General features: G+C 32.5%; 1 protein-coding gene across 1 annotated transcript in view; it reads left to right on the top strand.

Moving 5' to 3' along the window:
* The window catches only part of LOC129231623 (protein Lilipod-like), a 54,759-nt gene that overhangs the window by 11,636 nt on the left and 18,444 nt on the right, over positions 1 to 24,679 (top strand). Inside the window, exons 2-7 of the mRNA XM_054865988.1 lie at positions 1,622 to 1,761; positions 5,008 to 5,111; positions 9,028 to 9,151; positions 14,545 to 14,613; positions 22,520 to 22,584; positions 23,060 to 23,230. Of these exons, the coding sequence (XP_054721963.1) occupies positions 1,622 to 1,761; positions 5,008 to 5,111; positions 9,028 to 9,151; positions 14,545 to 14,613; positions 22,520 to 22,584; positions 23,060 to 23,230 (673 nt within the window). The remainder of the gene's footprint in view (positions 1 to 1,621; positions 1,762 to 5,007; positions 5,112 to 9,027; positions 9,152 to 14,544; positions 14,614 to 22,519; positions 22,585 to 23,059; positions 23,231 to 24,679) is intronic.

Raw genomic sequence — 24,679 nt, 5'->3', positions numbered from 1 at the left:
TAATGAAAATCAAAAAGCTCATAAGTTCCGATGGCACTTCAGAAAAAAAGCTTCAGTACCACAGAAATGTACTGTCAGTTGGAAACGATATTTTCCGAGTCTCTCCATACCCCCCCCCCCCTAAAAAAATGTTGGTAACTTAATACATCAAGTTGGTTTATACACAATCACAAGGAAACATTGAAATAGTTGTAATGTTTAGCAGGCGCAAAAATATTTTAATAACATCTTTGTGATGATAGAATGCTTGTTAGTAGTGAAAAATTCATTTCATTAAGGCAAAATAATTTTATAGCATTGCTTCACTGTTGAAGTGATGTATTGAGATAGGTCCCAAAGCATTAGAGTCATTTAAAAAGCTTCGTCAAGTGGAGCTAACTACATGTATCAGCAAAAATGAAATTAAATGCTACAGGTTAGAAATAATAGAAACAACTCTCAGTGAAATTTCAGCTTCCAGAAATTTTCTCAGTTTTTGTAAAACACCAGATATTCCAACTAAGTAACAAGTAACTTTGTTCTTAGATCTGTCCACTTTGGAAGCTGGAATCAGTGAAAGATTTTGTATCATTTATTGATATATTTGGTAGCATGAGATCTAGAAAATATAATGAACAGTGTACAGTAATATAATGACTCCAACCTTAGAAGGCTGTGTAATTGATTGTCCAACTCAACAATATTCTAACTTAGATGATTCAGTAAATGACTAGAAATCTCCCTTATCCCTGACTGGAAAAGTTCTTAAGGCCAAATTATTCTTAGAGAGCTGGAGTTTTTTTGCATCTTCATTTAGGAAAGTGTGTTGGCATTAGAGTTGATTGAAGACCAATTATGACAACAGGCAAACAAGGGAATCCAGAAAGAAAAAAAAATAGAAATTTTTACCCCCCTGCTATAACCATGAGCTTATTTAAATATTCCTCAGTCAGCTTAAAAAAATAATAAAATAGATAGTTGAAAACACTTTGCTTGATCAAAGATCTAAATCTATTTTTTTTTTTTTTAAAACAAGTTCACATGTTTGTACTTGGCTATTTCTATTAAAAGAAAACAAGACATTTTTTAAACATTTTTTGAAGTTTATCAAGAAGAGAGTTTATAAGAAAATAAATTTCTTTCAGATAAAAACAAGCATTCGATGCATTATCAACTTTATAAAGCACTAACAACCATTCCCAGTTTTTTATTAAATTTAAATTGTCAATAATAATAATAAGTTGAAAAATTTAATCCAATTTTTATTGGCAGCATACAATATGCTTTCTGCTTTTTCAAAATTTTAAACTGTTTTAATTGACGAGTTTTTTTCTTCATTTTTTCTTTCAGATAGTAATGTATTTTCTCAATGCATTTAGAAATGTGAGATCCACTACTCAAAATTATATAAGTTAACTCAATCCTCCTTTCATAATTGATTGAAATCTAATTGTCTCTGTTGAACATGAAGCTTGGAAAATGTTCCTCATCATTTTGTTAAAAAAGGTTTTGACATGAATGAAAGGTTTTCATATGAATCATTGAGAAATTATTTTTGATATTTATATATTATGATATTTTCAAGATTATTTTGCTTGTTTGGTAATGTGTTAATGAAAGGTTTGTTATGCTTTCTTTTTAGGATATGGATATGTACTTTTGCATTAAGTATAACAATTGGTGCGGCTTTACTTCTGCCAATATCTATTATAACCAATGAAATTCTTCTTTATTATCCTGGGAATTATTATATACAGTTTTTGAACTCCTCTTTGATACAAGGTTTGTGAGAATATTTATTATAAGATGTAGTTCACATATTTTATTACTACTGTTTGTTGTGATTTAAATATTACCTGAAGAAATTTTATTTTTTTTCTTTCATCTGTTTCTAATAGTGAAATAAGTTTAACCTTTGACATCTAAGTATCCTGTTACTCAATAAAAGCTTGACCCTAGTTAAGAATTGTTAGAGTTAAAGCATAATAAAGCATTCATTGTCGTATGTTATACATTCTGAGACCGTATGTTGGACCTTTTGAGCAGGTTTGACTATGTTGCCTTGATTCAAACATAAAATGAGACGCCATTAATTTGGACTTAAAAGGCAGTAAGGCAGGGTGTTATTTACCTGGAAACATCAGGGAAATTTTTTGTTCTGGAAAAGTCAGGGAATCTTACTTTTGTGTGCAGAAAACCTTTAATTTTTTTGAAATTATAACCAATTTCAAAAGATTTGTTTTCCTTTTTGGCAGTTAAGTAAAATAAATTTCCTTTTCGTCAGTTAAGTAAAATAAATTAGGTCAGAAATTCATGCAACTTGAAATTACTAAAAGAAAATATTTCTTTGCTTATAAACCAGTTCTTCAACTCTTCCTTTTTATTCTATAGTTTTGCACATTCCAGTTTACCTTTGGGAGTTGAGAAGTTTACACCCCCCCGACAATGGTAGTTAGATAGCTTCTGAAACTACCAATAAAAAACTTTAGTTTCCCTATACCAGTTATAGAGAAGCTATTCGTATTAACTAAGATAAGAGGGTGAACTAGTTTATAGATTATTGTTCAATTTCAGTATTACATAGGTGTTTGTTTAGTTCTTTATCTCTGTAGAGATGTGTTTGTTAATTTATGTTTAATTGCTTTGAAACAAATCCCCTTGAATCAGAGCCAAACAAACTAAATATGTCAGCAAAAACATGTTTTTCCCACTGCAATTTTGTTTAATTCGTGGGGTAGAAAGCTGGGCTGTCGCACAAAGGGCTTTAGACATTTTGCCACTCTTAAAGTCCTCGTTAAAGAGGCAGAGGCTGCAAATGTTGAACTGAATATAAATACCTATGACACAGTAAAATCAATGTTGAAGTGCAGTGAAATTTTTGAAGCAAATTTTGGTTTCTTTATTTCAGTGGCATTAGAACATTAGAAAGTAGCTAAAATGTACCTCTAAAAAGTACCTGGAAAGATTTTGCTTGGGGTATGGAAAACCTGGAAAAGTCAGGGAAGTTAAAAAAGTTTTTTTGAGTAGACACCCTGGTAAGGAATCTACTATGTTACTTAAGTACTCAGTCTTATCACAGAGGCAAAAAGCACAAAGGCCATTCCACCAAAAAAAAAAAAAAAAATCATTTTGCCCTACATGTGACAGTTTGTATATTTCATTCAAAATATTAGTTTATAAGGGTAATGAACAAAACTTAGTTACTTAAGAAATCATAAAATATGGTTGGTTGATTAATGTTTTCTTACTTTTGTTCAGTGCCCTATAAAATTATTATCATTACACTGGTGGACAATTGCTAAGGATGGATTCCAGTGGGCTATGTAGTGCGTAAAAAAGTAAGTGTAGTTCGATGCCAAGTGAAATAAACTAATGCCAGAACTCTAGAACATTGCAATGACAATAATTTATTGTCTTCTGAAAGCCAGAAGGCATTGAAAAGTGTTCAAAAGGGGAAATGATCATTTTGAGCTGAATACCTAAAAGTGAGTAAATGTAATTACCGCCCCCCCAAACATTCCGGTGTAATATGTAAATATGGGATATGGCTACCATGGAGAGTGATGCAAGCTTCCACATGTCGTGTGATGTATTACACAACATTATCCAGCAGCTGTTTTAGTAATTGATCTCACTCTTCTGTCAGTCACGGGTAAGAGTTTCCTTGCTCATTGGAGGGCATTGTCGACCAGCAAGACTGCTCCGTAAAGCATCCCAAGCAGTTTCAATATGATTCAGATCTATAGAACGAACTGGCCATCCGATAGGTTGAATACTTTGAGTGAGCTAGACACTCCTGGACGGCGATTGTTAATGACATGCTACGTTGCCATCCATGAAAACATATTTATCGCCCACAGCACCACAGAACACATGAACATGAGTCAGTAGAACAACATTAATGTATCACTAGCCGTCATAGTCTTGTTTGGAAGCACATAAGTGATGTACGGCCATTGATCATAATCCTACCCATAGCATGACACAACTTGTAGGATACTAGTCCTTTTCTTTTATGTTTGCCGGCTTGTAGGCTGTGTCACTCTCATGCCAGGTTAGTTGTCGTCCACAATCAGATGACAGACTGAACCTGCTTTCATCTGAGAATATTACACAAGTCCAGTCGACTTCTCTTCAAATGCAATGGCGAAGACATCATTACAAACGAGCAAAATACTGATTTGTAGACAATGGGATGTACAAAACAAGCTGACGGGCGTATAGTCTTACTTCATTCAAATGTCTGACTGCAGTTTTTTAGAATATTTTCCTGCTAGTAGCAGCAGGAAACGGTTTTGCTACATCAGTAGCTGTGTTGCGCCAGTTCCTTTTTGTTGCTAGCACTATCAATCTTCTGCTGACGTCGTATACCATACAGGACCTCCCTTGTGATATTTGCTACACATTCCATTTGTTTGAAATGATTTCCAAACTCTAGAAACTACCCTGTGGCTGACGTCGAACTCCCTGGCAACATGTACCCATAAAATCATCTAAGGGATGTGGGAAAGCATACCGAAAAATGGAAGTTTGTCAATTGATTCTTTCCCGTCAAATTTTGCTTTTGAAAAACAATGGTCATCACGCGCTGAATCCTGTAATCACTTATCAGCGCCATAACGTGACCAGAAATGTCGTGAGTCTAAAATTTGCATACTCACAACACTTCTTACTGTGTACTGAACTTATGCTAATTTCCATATTTCCTTGCATTCTATTTTGTGGTTGCAAATGCAGCTATTGCAATCTGTCCTTAGCAATTGTCCACCAGTGTATATGGGCTGTTAGGTGTGGGACAAAATAGTGACTTATTCATTAAATGGCCCACAAGCAGTTATGCTCTTGTTCATTTAAAAATTATCTGTAAAATAAAAAGTGACCCTTTCATTATGATGTAAATGGTGTAAAATATTTTCCTTTTGGCTTTAGTAAGAGTTAGGAATTGTGGCATATCCGCTGTAATCATAATGTCATTTGCTAATTTTACATTAAAGTTATATTGTTTTAAAATTTTTATTGATTTTGTAGGTTTATGGCGCATTATATTTCTGTTTTCCAACACTGCTCTTTTTATTTTGTTGCCATTTGCTCACTTATTCATTGAAGCTGAGGGTTTTCCTGGATCTCCAAGGGTAAGTTATCCATTTCTTTTTTCAATAAATTTGACCCTGTTGCTTGAAAACTGGTACTTTGATACCAAAATCTACCATTAGCTGCCATTATTAGTTAGAAATTTCATGAATTACTGAAAATAAAACATAATTATGAGCGCATTTTTTATTCATTTAAAGTAGCATCGTTTCAGTCTACGCATTTCAATATAATGTTTGTATTTATTATTCTTTCACACCGGAGCATGGAGGGCAAAGCTCTTTTCAGAGAGTTTCTGATGCCTGTCCTCTTACTAGCTTATTCTTCCAATTTCTTTTGTTGATAGTGTTTTAAAGTCATTTTTGTGTTGTCTAGCCTTCTTAACCCCCTTGACATCTAGGATGGAGGATTCATATGATCGGATTTTATCATAGATAACTATCAGACATACTGCATATATGTCCTGTTTTATTTGTATAATTTCTTGCAGTCTAGTGTCAATTTTCTAGTAAGGCTCTCTCTTTTCCCTAGAGAATTGTAGATATGTTTAACATGTCACTGGCTTTTCATCTCATGCCATCAATCCCATGAGGAGGTGTGTCCAGTCAGGAGTTGTGGGAGGAGGGGGGGGGGGGGGGAATGTGCTAAATGCAAATATATATTACATATGTACTAAAACTATCAGTTGGAATATCAAGAGATTAATATAAAACTTGATGTTCTTGTCCTTTCACTTAAATATAATCGCCAGTTTTAGCAATGATCGACTGTTCTGTGTTTATTATCTAACTATGTACAGCAAATCTTAATTTAACTCTTTATTAAAGCATCATCCCTACATCTTTTGTGTAATTTTTTCTTATGTACTCTTAAGTTTTGTTAATCCTTTTGCTGGCCATGTGTTTTTCTTGAGATTCTACTTTCAAACATATCTACCAAATGTTAATGTGTTTCATTTTGTAGTGACTAAACTTAAAAAATGTAAGTGAAATAATATCAAAATTTTTTTTAGAAAAAAAAAACAAAAAAAAAAAAAAAACTATCTTTAAAGCCATCCATCTCTTGCAATCAAGAATAATATTAATATTGAGATTTTTTGAGATTTTGATTGTATCATTGTCAGTGTTCAGTATACAGTTGAAAAAAAATTCTATCCTTTGTAGTTCAAAATGACTATCAATTCCTAAATTGGATGTTTGATTGCAGTTATTTCTGTAAATTTTGTCATATGCTATTTCAAGGCAATGTTTTTTTACTACATTCTTTTGCGGCAAATTTTTTTTTTCTTTTACCTGAAACAATTATTGCCTGAGATCACCCAGATCAGGATTCCCCAACCCTATGCCTGTAGGGACCATGATGCCTGCTGATCAGTCTACGCGTGCCCACCACTGTACGACGGTGATAAAAATATTCCAGTTAAAAAAAATGTTGGCTGAAAGTTTTCTCATATTTAAGTATTAGCTATGCAAAAGTAGAAATACTGCCTAACATTGATAGAAGCACATAGCGAAATACGACCAACCTCTTTTTTTTTCTTTAGTCTCAAAATTTTGGCTAACTTAATTTCCTATATAATATGGGTGCGGTAAAATGAAGACTGTGAGCTTCAGACTGTATACTTCTTTGGGAGTTCTCTAAATGAGAGAAGGGTTATTGGTCCTGAGAAGAGTTGTATTCCAAAAGTATTGAAACTTAAATTTCAGCCAGTAATAATACATCTTTTCAGTAAACTCCCCAAGAAGAAACACAACTTTACTAGCATGAATGTCATCATATCTCCTAATTAGGAAGTAATGGCCAGTAAAATGCAGTTGTAAAAAACCGTATTGACTCTAAGATTTAAATTTTTAATTTAAAAAACTTCTACTTTATAGATTTTGTGTGCATTGTTAATTATTTCTGCTACACAAAATTATTAACATCAATATTTTTTATAGGTTAAATTATAGTGTCCAATTATTAACTAACCTTAAAAAACCTTAGGTAAAAAGAGGTTGAGGAACCCTGACCTGGATGATGGTTCCTATTTCTCTATGAGTTTCATTAATAATGATTATTAGACCTTGCAATGGGTTCCACCCCAGAACACTCTTTTTCTCTCCACTATTTTCATTTGGACAGAGGTTTTAAGTTTGAAGCACATTTCTCAGTTTGTCGATGGACAGTTCTGAAAAGGTTGAAACAAACATTATATCGTCTCCTCAGAGCTACAGTAAAATAACTAATCCCAGAATTAACACTAAGATATCTTACTGTTGCTGGCGACGATATGGAAAAAAAAAAGAAAGAAAAAAAAATTCAAATTATTGGATTTTTCACAGAAAACACCCTGTAAAAAATCCTGGACAGATCCCTGCTTTAAAAAATCCACTTACATGCATTTGCTTCTCACTGCCTTATATCTTGATGCCGTGGTTATTTCTCACCCCTCTGCTCTCACTGTGGTAACTACTTTGGGAACCCTTGATTTGTATTATTTTTGTCAGTGTCATACTTAAGTTTTATCGACTTTCCTAATGTTTCAAAACAGCTTTTTTTTATTTTTACTTTTTTAGCATATTATAAAATACTTTTTTAATAATTAATGTTTTCCTTTTCTCAACAATTGATTCCTAGAATTTCCATTTTAACTGTCTGATTTCTGCTTTTCAACTTCCATCTTATAAAATATTATTCCAACAGCTCTCCTTCTTGGTTCAGGGTTTAATTGAAAATAATTGTTTATCTTATTTTGTACTTTTTGACTTTTCTTTAGTGGTGTATAATTCTATAAAAATGTTTCTAGTGTCCTATGGTTAAAATAAACTATGTTAAAAAGGGAAACGGAAAATTGTTTTGATCTCAGTGTAACTATTTATGTCTATATCTTTGAGGCAGAGCATAGATTGCATTGCTTAAACTTTTTAAACATTCATTGTTCTCTTTGTGTTTTGTCAAAGAAATTTAATTTATTGATTTTGTATATGAGTTTGTCAGTAAAGTTGATTGAAATCTTCTAGTCAACTCACCAATTATCTAACATTATTTAATAATGGATCAAAAAGTGAATCTGTTGAACAGGTTTATTCGCCAGAATCTTGCGTCTCACGCCATGCTTGCAGCAAAAGTATTCAGCTCTTGTCCAGAACTAAGCTTCTCAGCATTTATGGGAAGCGTCAAACAATTGGTTGTTTAACAATTCAAAGAAGGCTTTCAGAAAAATTAAATACATTAAGTTCCTGTAGAATAGTTGATAGCTTTTGATTGTATCTTCTTTTTTGCGGAATACTTTTCTTCTATTTTTGGAAACTTTTTAAAATTATTTTAACACTAGAATTACAGCAGTCTTTGTATATCTAGAAATACTGCAGGGGTCGTTTTGACTCTTTAAAAAAATCTGCATAGTTCTCTACAAAATGTTATATATATGTAAAAATCAGTAATAATAAACATATTTATAATAAATGCAGTCTATTTGAAGGGTATGGAGATTTTAATTACATGTAATGAAGTATTTAAAAGGAGTTTAAAATACCATTAAAATAACCAGCACTATTTTAGTTGCATTTCAGAAACTAGTGGCTAATGCTCACTTTTATGTACAAAAACATTATCAATGCTTCAAATTCTTGCAATGATATGTTCCGAAAGGTATTTTTGAGTTTCTGCTCTGTTTCTCTGTCAATGAATGTATTTGCATTTCTTTTTTTCTCAAAGGGGTCACAATGACATCTGCCCACACTTTTAGATGGCAGGTGTCAATAAACCCTTTAGTTTGGTTTAAAAAAAATCTTGAGATTAAGCATTTTATGAACATACCATGGAGCAGTTAGCAAGAAAAGTGTGTTGGTGTCAAAATGACACCTTCCGTAATTCTAGTGTTAAGAAATATGTATGTTTGATTTAAGCAATGGAAATAAGTATAGAAATTTCTGCTTCATTTATTTTAAATGCATGATTTTGTTTTTTAAATAGGGTATTATGTCCAGAGTTTATGAAGTTGTTCTTGTTCTTGCATTGTTGGGTATTACCATTATGGGAATTATCAGTATTTCAGTTGCTGTATATCATAGGCGTGGGAGCTTTTCCTTAATATTGAGTAAGTTTTATTTTATTTATTTTTTTTACATGTATTATATCCATTTGCTGTTATTAATTTCACTTTTCACAAAAATCAAAGGTTACTAAGGTTTATATTACTACTATTAAACTTAGTTAATCTAGGGTTGCATATTGTACTATTTCCATTATACACTGGTCTTTCATGTGTGCAAGAATGCATTCTAGGGGGGGATCAGAAGAGACCTTGGTCCAAATTTCAACTGCTTGTTGCATACCTGCCAACTTTTCTGATTTTATGGGAAGACTTTGCTTTTTGTGTTTTGATATAGTGTTGTTTCGTAATGTTTTTAATATTTTATGTAACTTAGAATTATAAAAATTTATTAAAAAAATTTTTTTTTTAAACTTCATGAAATGTTGATCCTTATATTTCTACTAAATGTTTATATTTTAAGTATTTATTTAAACATTTTTCATTTGATGGTATGTTTGACTTTTAAATTTTTCATGTGATAAATTTTCAAAATTATAATAATGCTCACAATTGCAATGTAAGATGTTAATTAATTAGCTTGTCTACTTTCAGGTTATATTTTCAGTTGAGAAGGTTGCAATTTAATGAAGTTATATTAATTTAGTTTTATTTATCTTCTTTTGCTTCACAAGTAATAGAAAAATGTCTCAATGTTTTTGCTTTTTAAAAAGCATTATTATTTTAGTAGGTGGATTATTAATACTGTTCCTAATATTTTTGGTACCTTATAATTAGAATAATTTCTTTATTTTTTGTTTTGACTTCCTGCAATGTTGATCCTTTATTTCCTTTTTTATTTGTTTTGAATAATAGTTATGTATTTTACTATATCAAATATAGTCGAATCAAAATTTTTCATTTGATATATGGTTGACTTTTAAATTGGTCATGTGATTAAATTTTCAAAAATCATATACATTATTTCTCAAATGTATTTTTTTTAAATGACAACACCATAACTTTGTCAACAATTCATCAAACTTCTTATTTAAGGTATCATTTTTAAGATTTTCTGTGGAATCGTTTGTCAATTTACAAGTAGCAGAAAACAAATCAAAATTTTTACTTTTTCTATGTCTAGAAGACAGTTTCATTTGTACAGAGTGACAAGTAACTTGGATACACATGATACATTATGACTTTAATTCTGTATTACAATCTAACTTCAAAATAAATATGAATTCATTATTTCGTCAAATACGTTAACAATTTTTCAAGGTAACCTTTAGCCTTAATACACAGCTTTGAATGGGTCACAAAATTTTCGGCTATGGGCCGCAACACACTTAATGTTTTGTACAGTTAGTCAAGTGCATGTGGGGCAAAGTGAAATAGTTCATTTGATTTACTTATTCAATAATTTATCAAATAACTTATTTATTCATTTATAACTGTTTTATTACATTGCTTCATTTAACAATTCCCTTATTTATTCATTCATTCACTATTTTTTATTCACTGAATTATTTTTTGGCATATAATTACTTATTTCTTTGTTCATTTCTTTTTCATTTATTTATTCATTCTTTTGTTTGCTAATTTATTTGATCAATAATATCTTCAATAAATGAATAGAAAATATTCCATCAGAAAAAATTTTATTTTTCACCTACCCCATCAAAAAAAGAAGTGAAAATTTTCCACCTTCTTTCAGGAGGGGCAAATTTACTGCAAAATTATAAAATAATTTTTAATGCTAGTTTTAGAAAAATATATTGTACTTCCTTTAAGTACCATTATTTTTAGAAAAAATTTCAATTTGTTCAGCTTGAAAAAAATATTTATCTTAACTATTTCACTTTGCCCACATTACCCGACTCAAGAATAGTGAAACTATAGTTTAACCTAGTGCAAGCACACACTAGTATAAACTGTAAATATTTGTTTCAATTTTTTTCTGCATGTGGCCTAGAGTAAAGCATCTACCTTTTATGCATATCAAATACTTGCCAACTTTCACACATTTGTAAAATTTTCAGAAATCCTCTTTAAGTATAATTTTATCGTTTCTTCTTCTTATTATTATTGATTAGAGGAAATTAAGTCCTATGTATTATATGTCATATATATAAGTCATTTATGATATAAAGTTTTGAATTATACATGTTGCAGATATCACACAAATGGAATTTTTGACAAATTTCCATGCACAGTTAAATTTGCTAATTTTGCACTTTTTCAACATGAGTGAAAATGAGAGAAAAACTATGACATTAGTAATGAGTACCATTTGAGGCACAGCAAGGGAGGTGAACCCCCAGAACCCTTCGTTATAAGCCATGCTGTCACTCCTAGCGTGTTATTTTATATTCATGTAAGCATTGATGCTTACCCACTATATCTTTCCCCATACAGCAATGGCACACGTCACAAAAAGAAGCACTCCAATCAAGAGCTAGAACCCCAAGAGCCCCTTCAAAACAACCCCCCTTAAAGTTTCCGTGCCGCAGTGTGTGCCATGACCTCTCCCCTCTGGTGGGCACCCTTGTTGTTGTGAAGAAGAATGCTTTGATCAAAACATCCTTCAAAAATTAAATTCTGACTGCTCTACTTACTCTAAAAACTGTATTTATTACCTATAATCTCGATATTGATGTATACATATGATGTTTGTGCTACATACACTTATTTTAGTGCATTGAAAAATATTTTTTGAACCTTGAAATGTACTTGATTTTTTTTATCCCTGTAGGAGGACCTCTGTATTAGCTTAGCCTATACCTATCAGGGTTTTCTTTTGAGGTGTTAATCAGGAGTTTTTTTTCCTGGTCCGTTTTTTTGTGAAAAAAAAGAACTATATTTTAGGTATTTTTCTTGAAATAATGCTGTTTTTTGTGAAATAATCCTGTCATTATTATACAGAGCATGTTTAGCTATCACAAATCTAATGTGAAATCCCTTTGGCCTAAAGGACTTCACTGGGAATGACTTGGAAGCTGAAGAGTTTTTTTTCTTACTGATGTTTTGCTTTCAGATGAATGGGTTGAGCTTAAATGTGATGAAAGAACTGTTTTTAAGAAGAAGATTTTCTGAAAGCTCAAATTTTAAGAATTAAAATTTTGTGAAGTGACCGCTTTCACAATTTGGAATTTTGTGAAGATTTACGTTGAAATCAACTCCTGCCTATATTAGTTACGGATTTGAAGTTTTGCCATACTTTAGATGCCACATAACAAAGTTGTGGCTGAAAGAAAATACGTCTGCAGAATTTAAGGTTTTAAAACCTGGTTAAAAGTTCCCTATCATTGGTGTACCTAGGTCCTATTAACATTTTCTCAACTTTCTATAATTAGGTATGTACTGAAATATTCTTACTTAAATTCCCCTTCTAACTAAAATTCACCCCACAATTGACCCTCTTCTTACCCTGATTTGATTACATAAGGTTTAAGGGTTGATGCCTTTTATTTTAATTTATGTGAATGTCATGTATATATTAATGCCCCACGAAAGAACTACGGAGAAAATTAATGACTGCCAAAAGAATATCTTGACCAGCACTTTTTTTATAAACACTAGTTTTATTCATGTTTTCTTTATTCGGGTTGTGCATATGTATCAAAATAAGTGCACATTAAACTTATTATACATATATTTGTTAATCACTAGAATGAAAGGTTTTTTTTTAATCTTTGGAAACTAACCCTTATTTTAACACTACTATTTAGTCTTTACTTATGCGGTTTGAATTTGCACAACATTTCTGTAGAACATAAACTCTACATAAAACAAGGATCTATTGTATGTATATATATGTATATATATATATATATATATATATATATATATATATATATATATATATGTGTGTGTGTGTATTCAATAGTTAAGTAAAGTTTAACTGCGAAATAATGTTTTTCTACTATTGGGCTTACAATTAGTTCTTGTTTGTTTTAGTCTTAAAATTTTATGCTTTTAAGTATAGGTATTTTGATTCAGCTTTTTTTTTTGACTTATGTACTCTATTTCACTTTTACTATTTGCTTTATTTCTATTATGGTTTGGTAGACTGGGGGAGAGTTCATGTGATTTATGATATATTCACTTTAACTCCACTATGTTGTTTCAAGTCAACATGGCTTACCAAGTTGTGATCCCTGTCTTTTGAATGAAGTTGTTGGGTTACTAACTGGACACTGCTCTCTTAATAGGCATCTTAATCTAATGGATATTACCAACAATCCATCGTGCAGAGGATGCCATATGGCTGATGAAAGCTCAATTCATGTGCTGTGTGAATGCGATTTCTACTCTGCACAAAGATTTGAGCGCTTAGGATACCACTTCGTGGATCCCTAAGATCTGCCTAAGATATCAGTTAGGCAACTGCTGAAACTTGTTTTGGTTATTAGCTCTACTTAGTGGTCAAAGTGAGGACAGTACAACAGACCAGTGGTCTCAGTGTTCACGCTTGTTTCAAGCCCCCCTTTTTCGCTTCATACTTCATACTTTGTATCAAGTTAGTTTGAGTTGTAGCTTTAGGCAGTAGAAATATGTACATAGAGCAGTATTATTGTCACTACAGGAGAGGGGAGGGCAGAGAAGTGGGCCATCCCAGGTGTCAGCCTTTTAGGAATAACACCTTTTGTAGATTTAAGAGAATGGAGAATATGAATTCTTCATTTTGTAAAATATTAAAAATATATATACTGTATGATATGTATATAAAGAGTATATAAAGACTATATGAAGCTATTAAATTTCACCAAAAATGGAGCACAGTATTAAGTTGCATCTAGGGCAAATTGTGAGTAACATGCTCTCATAATTATAATAATTTGTGCTTGTATTTTTATGAAAATTTTCCTTACACCACAGAAATAAAAATTTGTTACAGAAAATTGTATGAGCTTAATCTTTATATAAAACTTTAAAACATTTTTTGATGGGACGTTAACAGGATGACACCACAAATTACGGCCCCAGATGACGCCCAATTTAAGAATGCCACTGTTGATACTTCAAGTACAAAAAAAAAAAAAAAAAAAAATAAGGAACTTTAACTTAAAAATGTGCAAAGCAGCAATTTATAAAGCAAAGTACAACAATGATGATAAATTAATATAAGAAAAAGCACTTAAAAAAGAAAAAAGTTGGAACTCTTGGTACCTTTCATTTTCTGTGGGTGCAGTAATTATTCAGTGATTTGAAAATATGAAAATATTCTTTGCCCAGTGCAGCATTAGAGTTGTAAAAGTAAATTTTTCTCTTCCATATGGTAATAGCACTGTAACACTTTTATGTGGCATAGAGCTGTTTTAACTTATGAGATCTCTTCTGTTGAACTAGTTAGGTATGATGATGTGTGCACTCTTGAAATTTTGAGACACTGCTTAAAATTTTAGATGTATGTATTTTACTTTGTTTTTGTTCATCTCTTTTTACTTTTCTTACAGATATGTCAAGCTTTTACCTCCCATTTTTGTACTCATGTGTCTCATTTTTTGGAGTCTTGATGCTATTATGTAAGTTCAATTTCTGCTCACCCCCCAAATTCTATAAAGTGTGATTGAACAAAAAAAAAAGCTAATAATTTCATTAAAAGGTTTTTTAACTTGGAATATTTTATGTTTTTCAAAAGAAACTATATCAAACATTTAGTTCAGTAGACACTGGTTAATTAAATCGGTGGTTAATTGAATCAACGGAATGTTTTTATTGCATAAAATTGTCAAAAACAACAAAATCCAGCTTTATTAAATCGTCCAATTTATGGAATCAAAAACTGATTAGAATAAACGTGATTCATATAATCAGCGGCCACTGTATATTAAGCAAATTGATCAGGACAGTTCTTGCTGCCTGCCTATCATGATAAAAAAAGCTCTTTGCCATTTAAATTCTTCAATAATTATGGTGTATTAATTTCTTTATGTAAACCTTCTCATGTGTGTTATTTAGTCCTCCAAATTCCTTAACTCCTAACATCATTGGAGATTGGCAAAAACTGTTTTTGGAACTTCAGTTTTGAAATGTTTCCAAAGGAGAGTTCTTGAACTCCGTCCCTTCAATAACATATTCAAACTGTGTACAAAAGTTCAATTTCAAAAAAAAAAAAAAAAAATCCAGGGAGAACCCCAAAGCCTCCTCTCTTTAATATTTTTGGAGATCACTTAATACTGCAATTTTTGAACTCTCAGTTTCAAATAGTTGCAGTAAGAGAGTTCCTGAACCCAATCCCTTGCCCTAACATCACCAAAATGGTGTACAAATGCATTTTTAGTTCTTCAGCTGAGAAAAAGATTTCTCAACCCCCCCCCCCCAATATTATCAGTGGTCATCTAAAATTATGTTTTCCGAATTACGGTTTGAAAAAAGTTGAAACAGTCATAATTTTCACCATTAAATGTCACCTAAAATCAAAGTATGTATCACAACTTACACTGCCATAGATGGTAAAGTGCAGTATCTGCAATTTTATTATTATTATTAATTTTTTTGCATTTTGTCATCTATTGAACTTTAGTTTTACTGCGCTAAATCGGTTAAGTGGTTTCCACTGAAAATCAAGCAGGAAGAAAAGCGTCAAACCCCAACCTCTCCCTATTGTTAGTATAGAATCTAAAGGGTGTTTCTTCAAGTATCTCAAGCCCTTATTTCTGCAGGTACTCTGCTTTACTTTCCACACTAGTACAAATGAGCCCCTTGACAAAAGCTTACTACCTGCAAAAATACCCTTCTTGACTAATTACAAAACATGAAACAATGACCAATGAATAGTTATAAAAATCATGTTGACTTTGAACTTTGCATTTCATATTTTGGACATTGTACAGCTTGCTTTCATTATTTAGTACAGTCACCTCTCAATAACTCAAAGCCTTATAACTCAAATATTACCTTATCTCAAAGTTTTCTTTCGGTACAAAAATAATTCAGTGTTTTCAATACAAAATTGTCTCAACATCTCAAAGGAACTCCTTTTAATTGAAGTTTTTATGTAAGTTTTGTTTCCGTTTTATGCATGAAAATACAGCCAAAATAAGGGTATAAAGTTTTTTTTTCTCAAACACATTACTTTGTTTATCAGCTTGTGTAAGGGGCATAATTTATTTACAATTGTGATCTTTAATGCACACAGTGTTGTAGATTACGTGAGAAACAACCGGTTGGGCTGCTGTTTCCCCGTGGCTGATGACATAAAACTTGATTGCTGGCTAATCTTTGAGACATTTAAAATTTTGGCAAATTTAAAAAAAAAGTGGTTTTTATTTACTTTTAGGACAGAAAGATGTTTAAAAGCAATACAAATTGAAATCAAGAGAAAAGAAATTAGGATTACGCGATACCAAGTTAAAATGACATTTTGATATGCAATAGAAAATATAAGCAGTAAAAATTAACTTCCTTTTTCGAAGTATCTAAGTGAAGTTTATTCTCAGTAAAGATATTTTTGGATAGAACTAATAATGAATTTTATCAAAACGAGAAGCTGTATGGTCCATCTATTATGTACTATTCCTGAAATAGAAAATAAAAATTATGCTGCAGAAAGCTAAGAAAGGAGGTTCTGATGATTCAAACTACCCATTACACGAATGTTTTAGCTCTTCCCTTGTCGAGAGTTGACTGTATTTACTTTTATACTAGTAGTACCCATACGGCAATGCCCATGCTAAAAATTAAAGGAAGTTAGTTCATTGAATTACAAAAATCCACAATCCCTGTCATCTTTTCTGATGTGAAATGATAATTTTTCTTCAACTACACTACTGGCCATTAAAATTGCTACACCAGGAAGAAATGCAGATAACAAAATGATATTTACTGGACACATATATTATATTAGAAATAACAAATGATTAAATTTTCAAGAAATTTGGGTGAATAGATCCCGAGAAATTAGTACCGAGAACTACCACCTCTGGCAGCAATAACAGCGCTTATACGCCTGGGCATCGAGTCATACAGAGATTGGATGGCATGTACAGGTACAGACACCCATACAGCTTCAAAACGATGCCACAGTTCATTGACCGTAGTGGCTGCCGTTAGCTGACAAGCCAGTTGTTCAGCAACCATTGACCAAACGTTTTCTATTGGTGAGAGATCTGGAGAACATGCTGGCCAGGGCATCAGTCAAACATTTTCCGTAACAAGGAAAGTCTGCACAATACCGGCCACATGCGTTTGTGCATTATCCTGCTGAAACAAAGTTTCGCAGGGCTCGAATAAAGGGGAATGCCATTTGTCGTAGCACATCAGATATGTAACGCCGACTGTTCATAGTGCCGTCAATGTGAGCAGGAAGTGACAGAGATGTGTATCCATTGGCACACCATACCATCACGCGAAGGGATGGGCCAGTATGACGATGGCGAACGCACGCTGCCAGCGTTGCCGACATCGCGTTCACCATGATGTCGCCAAACACGGATGCGACCATCATGATGTTGTAAGTAGAACCTAGAATCTGTTGGCCCTCGGGAAAAGGACCAACGGATGTGGAATGGTAAGTTTGGGAGAAATGAAGCAATGGAAATTGATTTTCAATCTAAACAACATTTTATTTAAAACATATGTATATATGTAAAAAGGAAAAACAAACATTCAACATTTATAAAATCAAATCCCCATAAACAAATTAAATATATTTCCTTCCCAACATATATCAACAAGAAATATCACATTATTCGTTTTCTCAAAATTTCAGTTCTAAAACGTCCTCAATAAACAACCCTAAATAGCATGCCACATTTCCAAGAAAAAACTATTGGAAAAATTTCATACCCTTGTAAGTTCACTCACAAGCACTTGGCACACAAAACATGAAGGCCACATCCCTAAAAAGGATGAACTGTTGAGTTGAAAAAACCACACGTCCACTCGTAGACGACAGACCATCCTCTGTCAATAGTCACAGCATTCCAGGCACACCCATACCACAGTAGAGGATTCCTCACCATATGCAGTACAGGAAATTATTTACCTGGTTTCTTTGCCAAACAGGAGATCATTTAGTAGTAGAGTCTCTTAGAGGTCACCTCACCCTAATAGGGGACACGCAGTCGAAGAAATGCCTCAACCTACACTGAACCCGTACGGTCCGACCAGCTCGGAACCTAGGATGAGCAGTTTCGGTCCTCCGGTCCTGTTAAGCCTATTTCAATACATCAACTCTTTCTTTCTAAATTTTACTTTCACAAAACCGCCTTCTAAACATAGGGTACTGTTTCAGAACTTATCCTGCACTTCAAGCAGGCAAAACAAACATTATTTTTGCATTTCTTTCTTAAAGTTCCACATCCCCTGCGTGGAGAAATCAACCAGAGCTCACATGCTCATATCAAAACAAACCGTCTGCAGAACGGAAGCAAATCATAAGAGATCGATTGATTGATTGACTTTCTATTTAAACTATCACTGTTACCCTGACGCAATGACGTGACGTCATCAAAATTTGCATCTACTGCCTCTCAAAGCAACTCAACACAGTTACTATTTTAACTGCTGCTATTTTAGATTATCTTCTTCACTGCTTTCAGCAGAAAGATCCTCAACTCTTGAGGCCTGACGTCACGTCCGCCGATGGGCAAAACACGTGATTGACTTGTTGGGTGTTTAGTCACTTGGGGATTTCATACCTCCGCCGGATAATTTACGTCTTTTAAAACCGGGAATCTATTTTTCTCGGATTAGTTTGAATTTACAGATAAGTTTTGAACAAATTAAAATACATTCAAGCTCTTTACGAATCTCTCCAAGAACCAAAAAATGGCTTTTGCCAACAGAATCATCGGAAAAAATGACGTCTCGCCATTAGTACACCCAGGTTTGGTGCTGATCACTTCATCGAAGGCGCTCCTGTCTGTGATGGAGCGTCAATGATAGTTGCAGCCATGGTCCCCGGGCTGACAGTCCATGCTCCGGTAAACATCGCCGAACTGTTTGTGCAGATACTTGTTGTGTTGCAAATGACCCCATTTCTTGACTCAGGGCTCATGATGTGGCTGTTCAATCCATTAAGGTCATGTGGATAACAGGCCTGTCCTCTCGGCTGCTAGTGATTACTGCCAGTTGAGAACCAGCACGGCGATCTGTATTACCATCCTGAACCCATCAAATCCATATTCTGCTAACTGTCATTGGATCTTGAGCGACGGCGAGCAGCAATACTGTGATAGAATAAACCGCAATCCTGGTAGGCTACAATTCAACCTCTATCAAAGGCAGGAACTTCTTCTTGCACGAGACATCAGAACAATTTTCCGCCATGCAACAACGTTCAAATTGAATTTGCACGTGGAAAATTGGCTGCATAAATTCCTCATTTAAACACATTGTAAGTGTCGCTGCGAGCGCCTGTGCTGTCTGAATGAGCTGAAATGCTAATCATTTGCACATCACATCATCTTCCTGTCGTTTAAATTTCATGTCTGTACTATGTGGCCTTCTTGGTTTAGCAATTTTAATGGCCAGTAGTGTAAAATGTGTTACACACATTTTCAAAACCTATTAGTGTCTCTTTGGAATTCAAAACTCTTCGACAAAATACATAAAGATTAACGTTAGCTTTAAAACTCAAAATAATCCTTCATCTGTATAGTTCATAACTTAGCGCACCAAGCAACCACGCTACCGTAACCCTGCCCTTTAGCGAGTTGAATGGTTTTTTTTCAGCTATTTAAAATGTTTTTCCAAATAAACAATACTATAGTAAAAATGTTATAAAAAACAATCACAATTGAATAATACGACAAATGAAATTATTTACTTAGATCATGGGATTTTCATATTGGAAAAAAAAAATGCATGCAAAAATCAGTTTGCTGACGGCAACAGTCTGGCAGTAGCATAGCTATCGAATCTGTTGTCCGACACCTTTCGAGTAAACTTACCCCGCCATCTATTAGGAATTCCTAGAAGTGAACAATTAATTAAACATTTAATTTGCAATTAAAAATATTTCAAGAACGTGGTCGAACGGGATAAAAAGTATCCTGTGTCCGTCTCCTGATTTTAAGCTACCCTCCCCACTAGTGCTGCCAGATTGGGGAAATTTTCCCCATTTTGAGGAAATCTGATGCTCTCTGGGGAAATTTTGGGGAAATGAGTTTTGAGGGGAATTCTTTTTGGAAAATTTTTTTTCTTGGGGAAAACCTGGGGAAAAAAAAAACCTCGGCGAAAACAGAATGTTTTTCGTATTTAAATTCGCGTCTTGACATCTGGTAGCTACCATGTTTGTATCAAACAGCGTTGGTTTAGCTTTGCTCAAATTTATGTAATTCGCATTATGTGGAATATTATGCTATGGAATTCGCATTAATGTTCTGCGTGAGTATCTAGTTGATACATGAAACAGGGAAAAATAAGTGTGATGAAGAGTGTTCTTGGATAGATATATACAAAAATCTTAGTTTAAATGTACATACAGAAGCAGAGTAGTAAATGCGAATAGAAAAAAATATATTAGGTTATATTTCTTATCTCTCGGTCAGGCGCTTGTATTTATGACTAGTGGCACCCACACAGCTTTGCCGTAGTAGAAAATTAAGAGGTCCTTTGGTTCCCCTGTATATTTACAATTGATTGCATGATAAAATTCTCGCCAATTGGCTTTCCCACGTTATAACTTGGTCATTTACTCGTCCATTTTATGATAAATTTGCTCGGGAAAATGTTCTTAAAACTGGAATGGAAAAAGAACAAAATCGAATTTTCGAAAAATCGCTTAAAGGTGCACATTCGATGCTACAAACAAATTTTTTGCCAAATTTTCCTGAAAATCGGGGCGAACGGTATAGGTGCTATGCGCGTCACACAGATCCTGACAGCCAGAGAAAGATCCGGACAGAAAGATAGACAGACAGAGAGACTTTCATCTTCATTATTAGTAAAGATAAAGATAAGGAAGATTTAAAAAAAAAAAAGCAAAAATGGGAAGAAAAAAAAAGTTGGATAAATTTATAAGAAAATTTGGCTATTTGGGGGAAATTTTTTTTTTCAAGAGATAAAAAAATATCAGAGGAAGTCGATTCATTTTATGAAAATATTAGTGGAAAAGTAATTTTTGAATTTGGGGAATTTTGATAGAAAGCATAACTTTGTTTTGGAAAAATCTGGATTTGACCATCTGGCAACACTGCTCCCCACCAATTTTCACCCAAATTGGATCAGCTGTTCTTGATTTCTAATAATGTAACTAACATGACTTTCTTTTACATATATATAGATGGAAGAATGTTTTAAAATCAGTTTTAAAAAATACCTTACAATTACTTAAAAAAAAAAAACATTTTGTGTATATTGTCGCCTAAAAACAACAGTAGGATACCTTACTGCTGTTTCTGGGATTAGATGTCCTACGGTTGCTCTGAGGCAATGATATGTATTATTAGCTATGTCCACCTCTTGAATATATCTTGAGAAAGTTACCCACCGTGTGACCGGTATTCTACTATTTGCTCTTAAATGCAAAATGGTTGGGCATTAAAGTAAAGCATTGTTTATACGTTGTTCAAGGAGTGGAGTAAAGGGGCGTATCACCAGAAGAGCGACATACAATTAAAATGTTACTTTTATTTGTTTCAATTTTAACCCTGCTAATAGAGTTTTATTCAAGTGTAACAGTTTTTAAGTTCTTATAAAGTTTTTATGGTACTAGTTCTAGAGATTTAAAGCAATAATCAAATCTTTTTACAATATAGTTTGAAAGTGAAATAAATCATACCTTTAATGTGTATCCTGAATACATATTTTTCAATGTATATTTCCAATGGAAATGTAATTATATTTTGCGGTTATATATCTGCGTAGAGACATTTGCTAAAAAAAATTTGTATTGTTGTCTGATGTGCTGAGAGATGTCTATGAGCAATGATTATTTTGACATCAGGAATTTAATTAAATTCATATTTTTTTTTTCTCATTTGTGTTTTGGGAAACAAAATAAGCTTTAATTCTATTAATGCAGGTTTTTTGCATCTTTAAAGTAAGGTGGCCTCTCCCAGTCTATATCTAAAAGATTTCACCCCCTACGTAAACTAAGAAAGATGGCCATTTAGAACATTTTTGAGTTTTTGGAATTGAAAAAAAACACATATAAGGGATATTTTACTACATATCAGGGATGAATTTTTGTATTAGAATTAATAGAGAAGAAACAGGACTCTTAATGATAACAGTGCAGAAATGTGAAAGTATAATCCAGAGGCATATAAACAATGCTTCACTGTATATATTTTTTTCCTAAAGCAAGCATGTGGATGGTTGAGGAAGGAGGGGGATCAAATTGTTTTCAACCTTGAACACATCACCAAACTTGCACACTTGAACCAAATGTACTCATAACGTTTTATAAATTTAATTTACATTTAGTGTTATTAAAAACAAAATTGAATGTATAGCAAAATGGTTTAATTTCTTTTCCAGCATGCACTCCTGTTGGTTTTGCACGATTGTTCTCTGTAATGACAAATATCCTTTTAAAACCAAAGGTATGAATAGAAATCAAAGTTAGTTTTTTGCTTTGAATGTCTGTCTTCTTCATGTACTATCTTTCTGGATTCATTAATAAAATTCAATCTGTTCTTTTTTTGTTTTAAAACGGGCTGTACTTTATTATTATTATTATTATTTTCTGTAAATGATCATTAAATGTGAAAACTATGACATAGCTAAAATTTTAGCACCATATTTGATTTTATTGTAATTCTTAGATTTTGTTGAAGTTCATTACTTTTAATAGATGCTGTATTAAAAAAGAAAACTTAAAACACTTAATTTTCACCTAATTTTTCTAATTACTATTCAACTTAAAAAAATAAAATTTATTGTATTCTCGCATTTTTAAGGGTTTTTTTTGTGTCATTACATGAAAAATACATTTCAGTTTCCTGAAATGTTTTTCTCAACATTCTAATAACAGTTCGACAGGAAATATCATTTATTTTTTTAAATCTCTGTATGTAGTCACCTCTTTGGAAACCTCCATCATTTGCATACCAAGAAAGAGATTATGGTTTGAGTTCAAGTGGATATTCTTCAGAATTTTTCACCTCAATATTGCCAAAAGCCTCTGATTTAATTCAACGTAAAAGTAAAAATGAAAGCATTTCAAGTTTAGAAGAGAAAGGAGACATAGTAAGAATTTAATTATGATTTATGTTAATTGCATGTTTCAAATAATTTTCTGCATTATATTTGTTGCTCATTGAAAAATATAGAACTTAGTTTGAGTGCATCTCTGTTTTTACTGGAAGGGAAAGGGACATTTAAGTAGGACAGTTGAACTTGCTTACAAGAATTGAAACATTCTGAGTGTAATGTAACAAAAGCTTTGTTACATTGCACTCTGTGAATTAAAACACATTATACGTATTTCCTTTTTTGCTGTGTATTTCCTTGTGTATACAGTTTAATGTGTTAAGTAGGTTTAATTACTTTCAATAATACAGTGAGTACTGATTGTAATAGCTGTCGTCCAAACTAAATCAGTTGCTGCAATGAAAATGTACAAAATGTTATATTTTCATTCGTCATAGGTTAAAGTTCTGGAATAACTTTAGCAGTTGTTCTGATAAAATTATTGCTTTAAAAAATAAATAACTACAAAATAATAAGTACTAAAGCATTTTTGTTTTGTAATTATTTGTTAGAACATTGTGCACAAACTACTCATTGCATTGTGACAACCAATTTTAAGAAAATAGTTCATAAAACTTTCAATAATCAGCTAATTCTTTTTTAAAAAAAACTTAAGTAATTGCACTTACCTCTGCTGGTGTGTTTGCAGTTTGATAAGAGTAAACATCGATGAGTGTTTCATAAATTCTGTTTCAGGTGAAGCATGAGATAATAGTTGCAAATATTATTTTATTGCTACAATATTTTAAAAATGATTGCAGATTATATCTATTATATAAAAATCAGCATTAGTTAACTTTTTGGTTCCTTATATATATATGTATATATACATATATACTAGTTTCCAAAATTTGAATTTTCCGCTTTTGAAAGCATATTTTATCCCCACAGCCGTCACTAAAACTTTAGAATTACCACCAATTCTATATGTTCGGTGCTGCTGTATTGATATCAGTTGTACAAGGCATAAGTAAAAGCTGTCATATTCTTTCCCAAAGTAAGAAGGTAATGGACGATGCAGATTAGTTGTTGCATCACTTTCTTCGGTGTTGATTTCTTAATACTGTTCTTTTTCTTTAGTAGAAGTCTAACACTTGTCACTCACAAGGACTTTTCGTGTTAAACCTCAGGTAAAATCTACCTTTCTTCGCCATACATAAAGTTATATTATTTGTCAAATTGGGGAATGAATGTGACTGGGCAGATATTAGTCTTCTAGCAAATAATTTAATTATGACTGCACAGCACTCAGCCATCAGTTAAGTCAAGGTTTTCTATTGAATGATCTTAACATAGAAGGATGTAAAAAAATATCTGTCTGAAGGTTTTGTTATCGTTTAAATTTCCTTACACATCTCTAATAAGTAAAAAAAAAAATTTTTTTTCAAAAATTAATAATTTTCGAGTTAAAAATTTTCTAGAATACACCATCAAAACTTAATCATT

Source organism: Uloborus diversus, chromosome 10, assembly GCF_026930045.1.
Source record: "Uloborus diversus isolate 005 chromosome 10, Udiv.v.3.1, whole genome shotgun sequence".
NCBI lineage: Eukaryota > Metazoa > Arthropoda > Arachnida > Araneae > Uloboridae > Uloborus > Uloborus diversus.
Note: the sequence above shows the minus strand (reverse complement) of the source record. Positions and strands in the feature narration are given on the sequence as shown.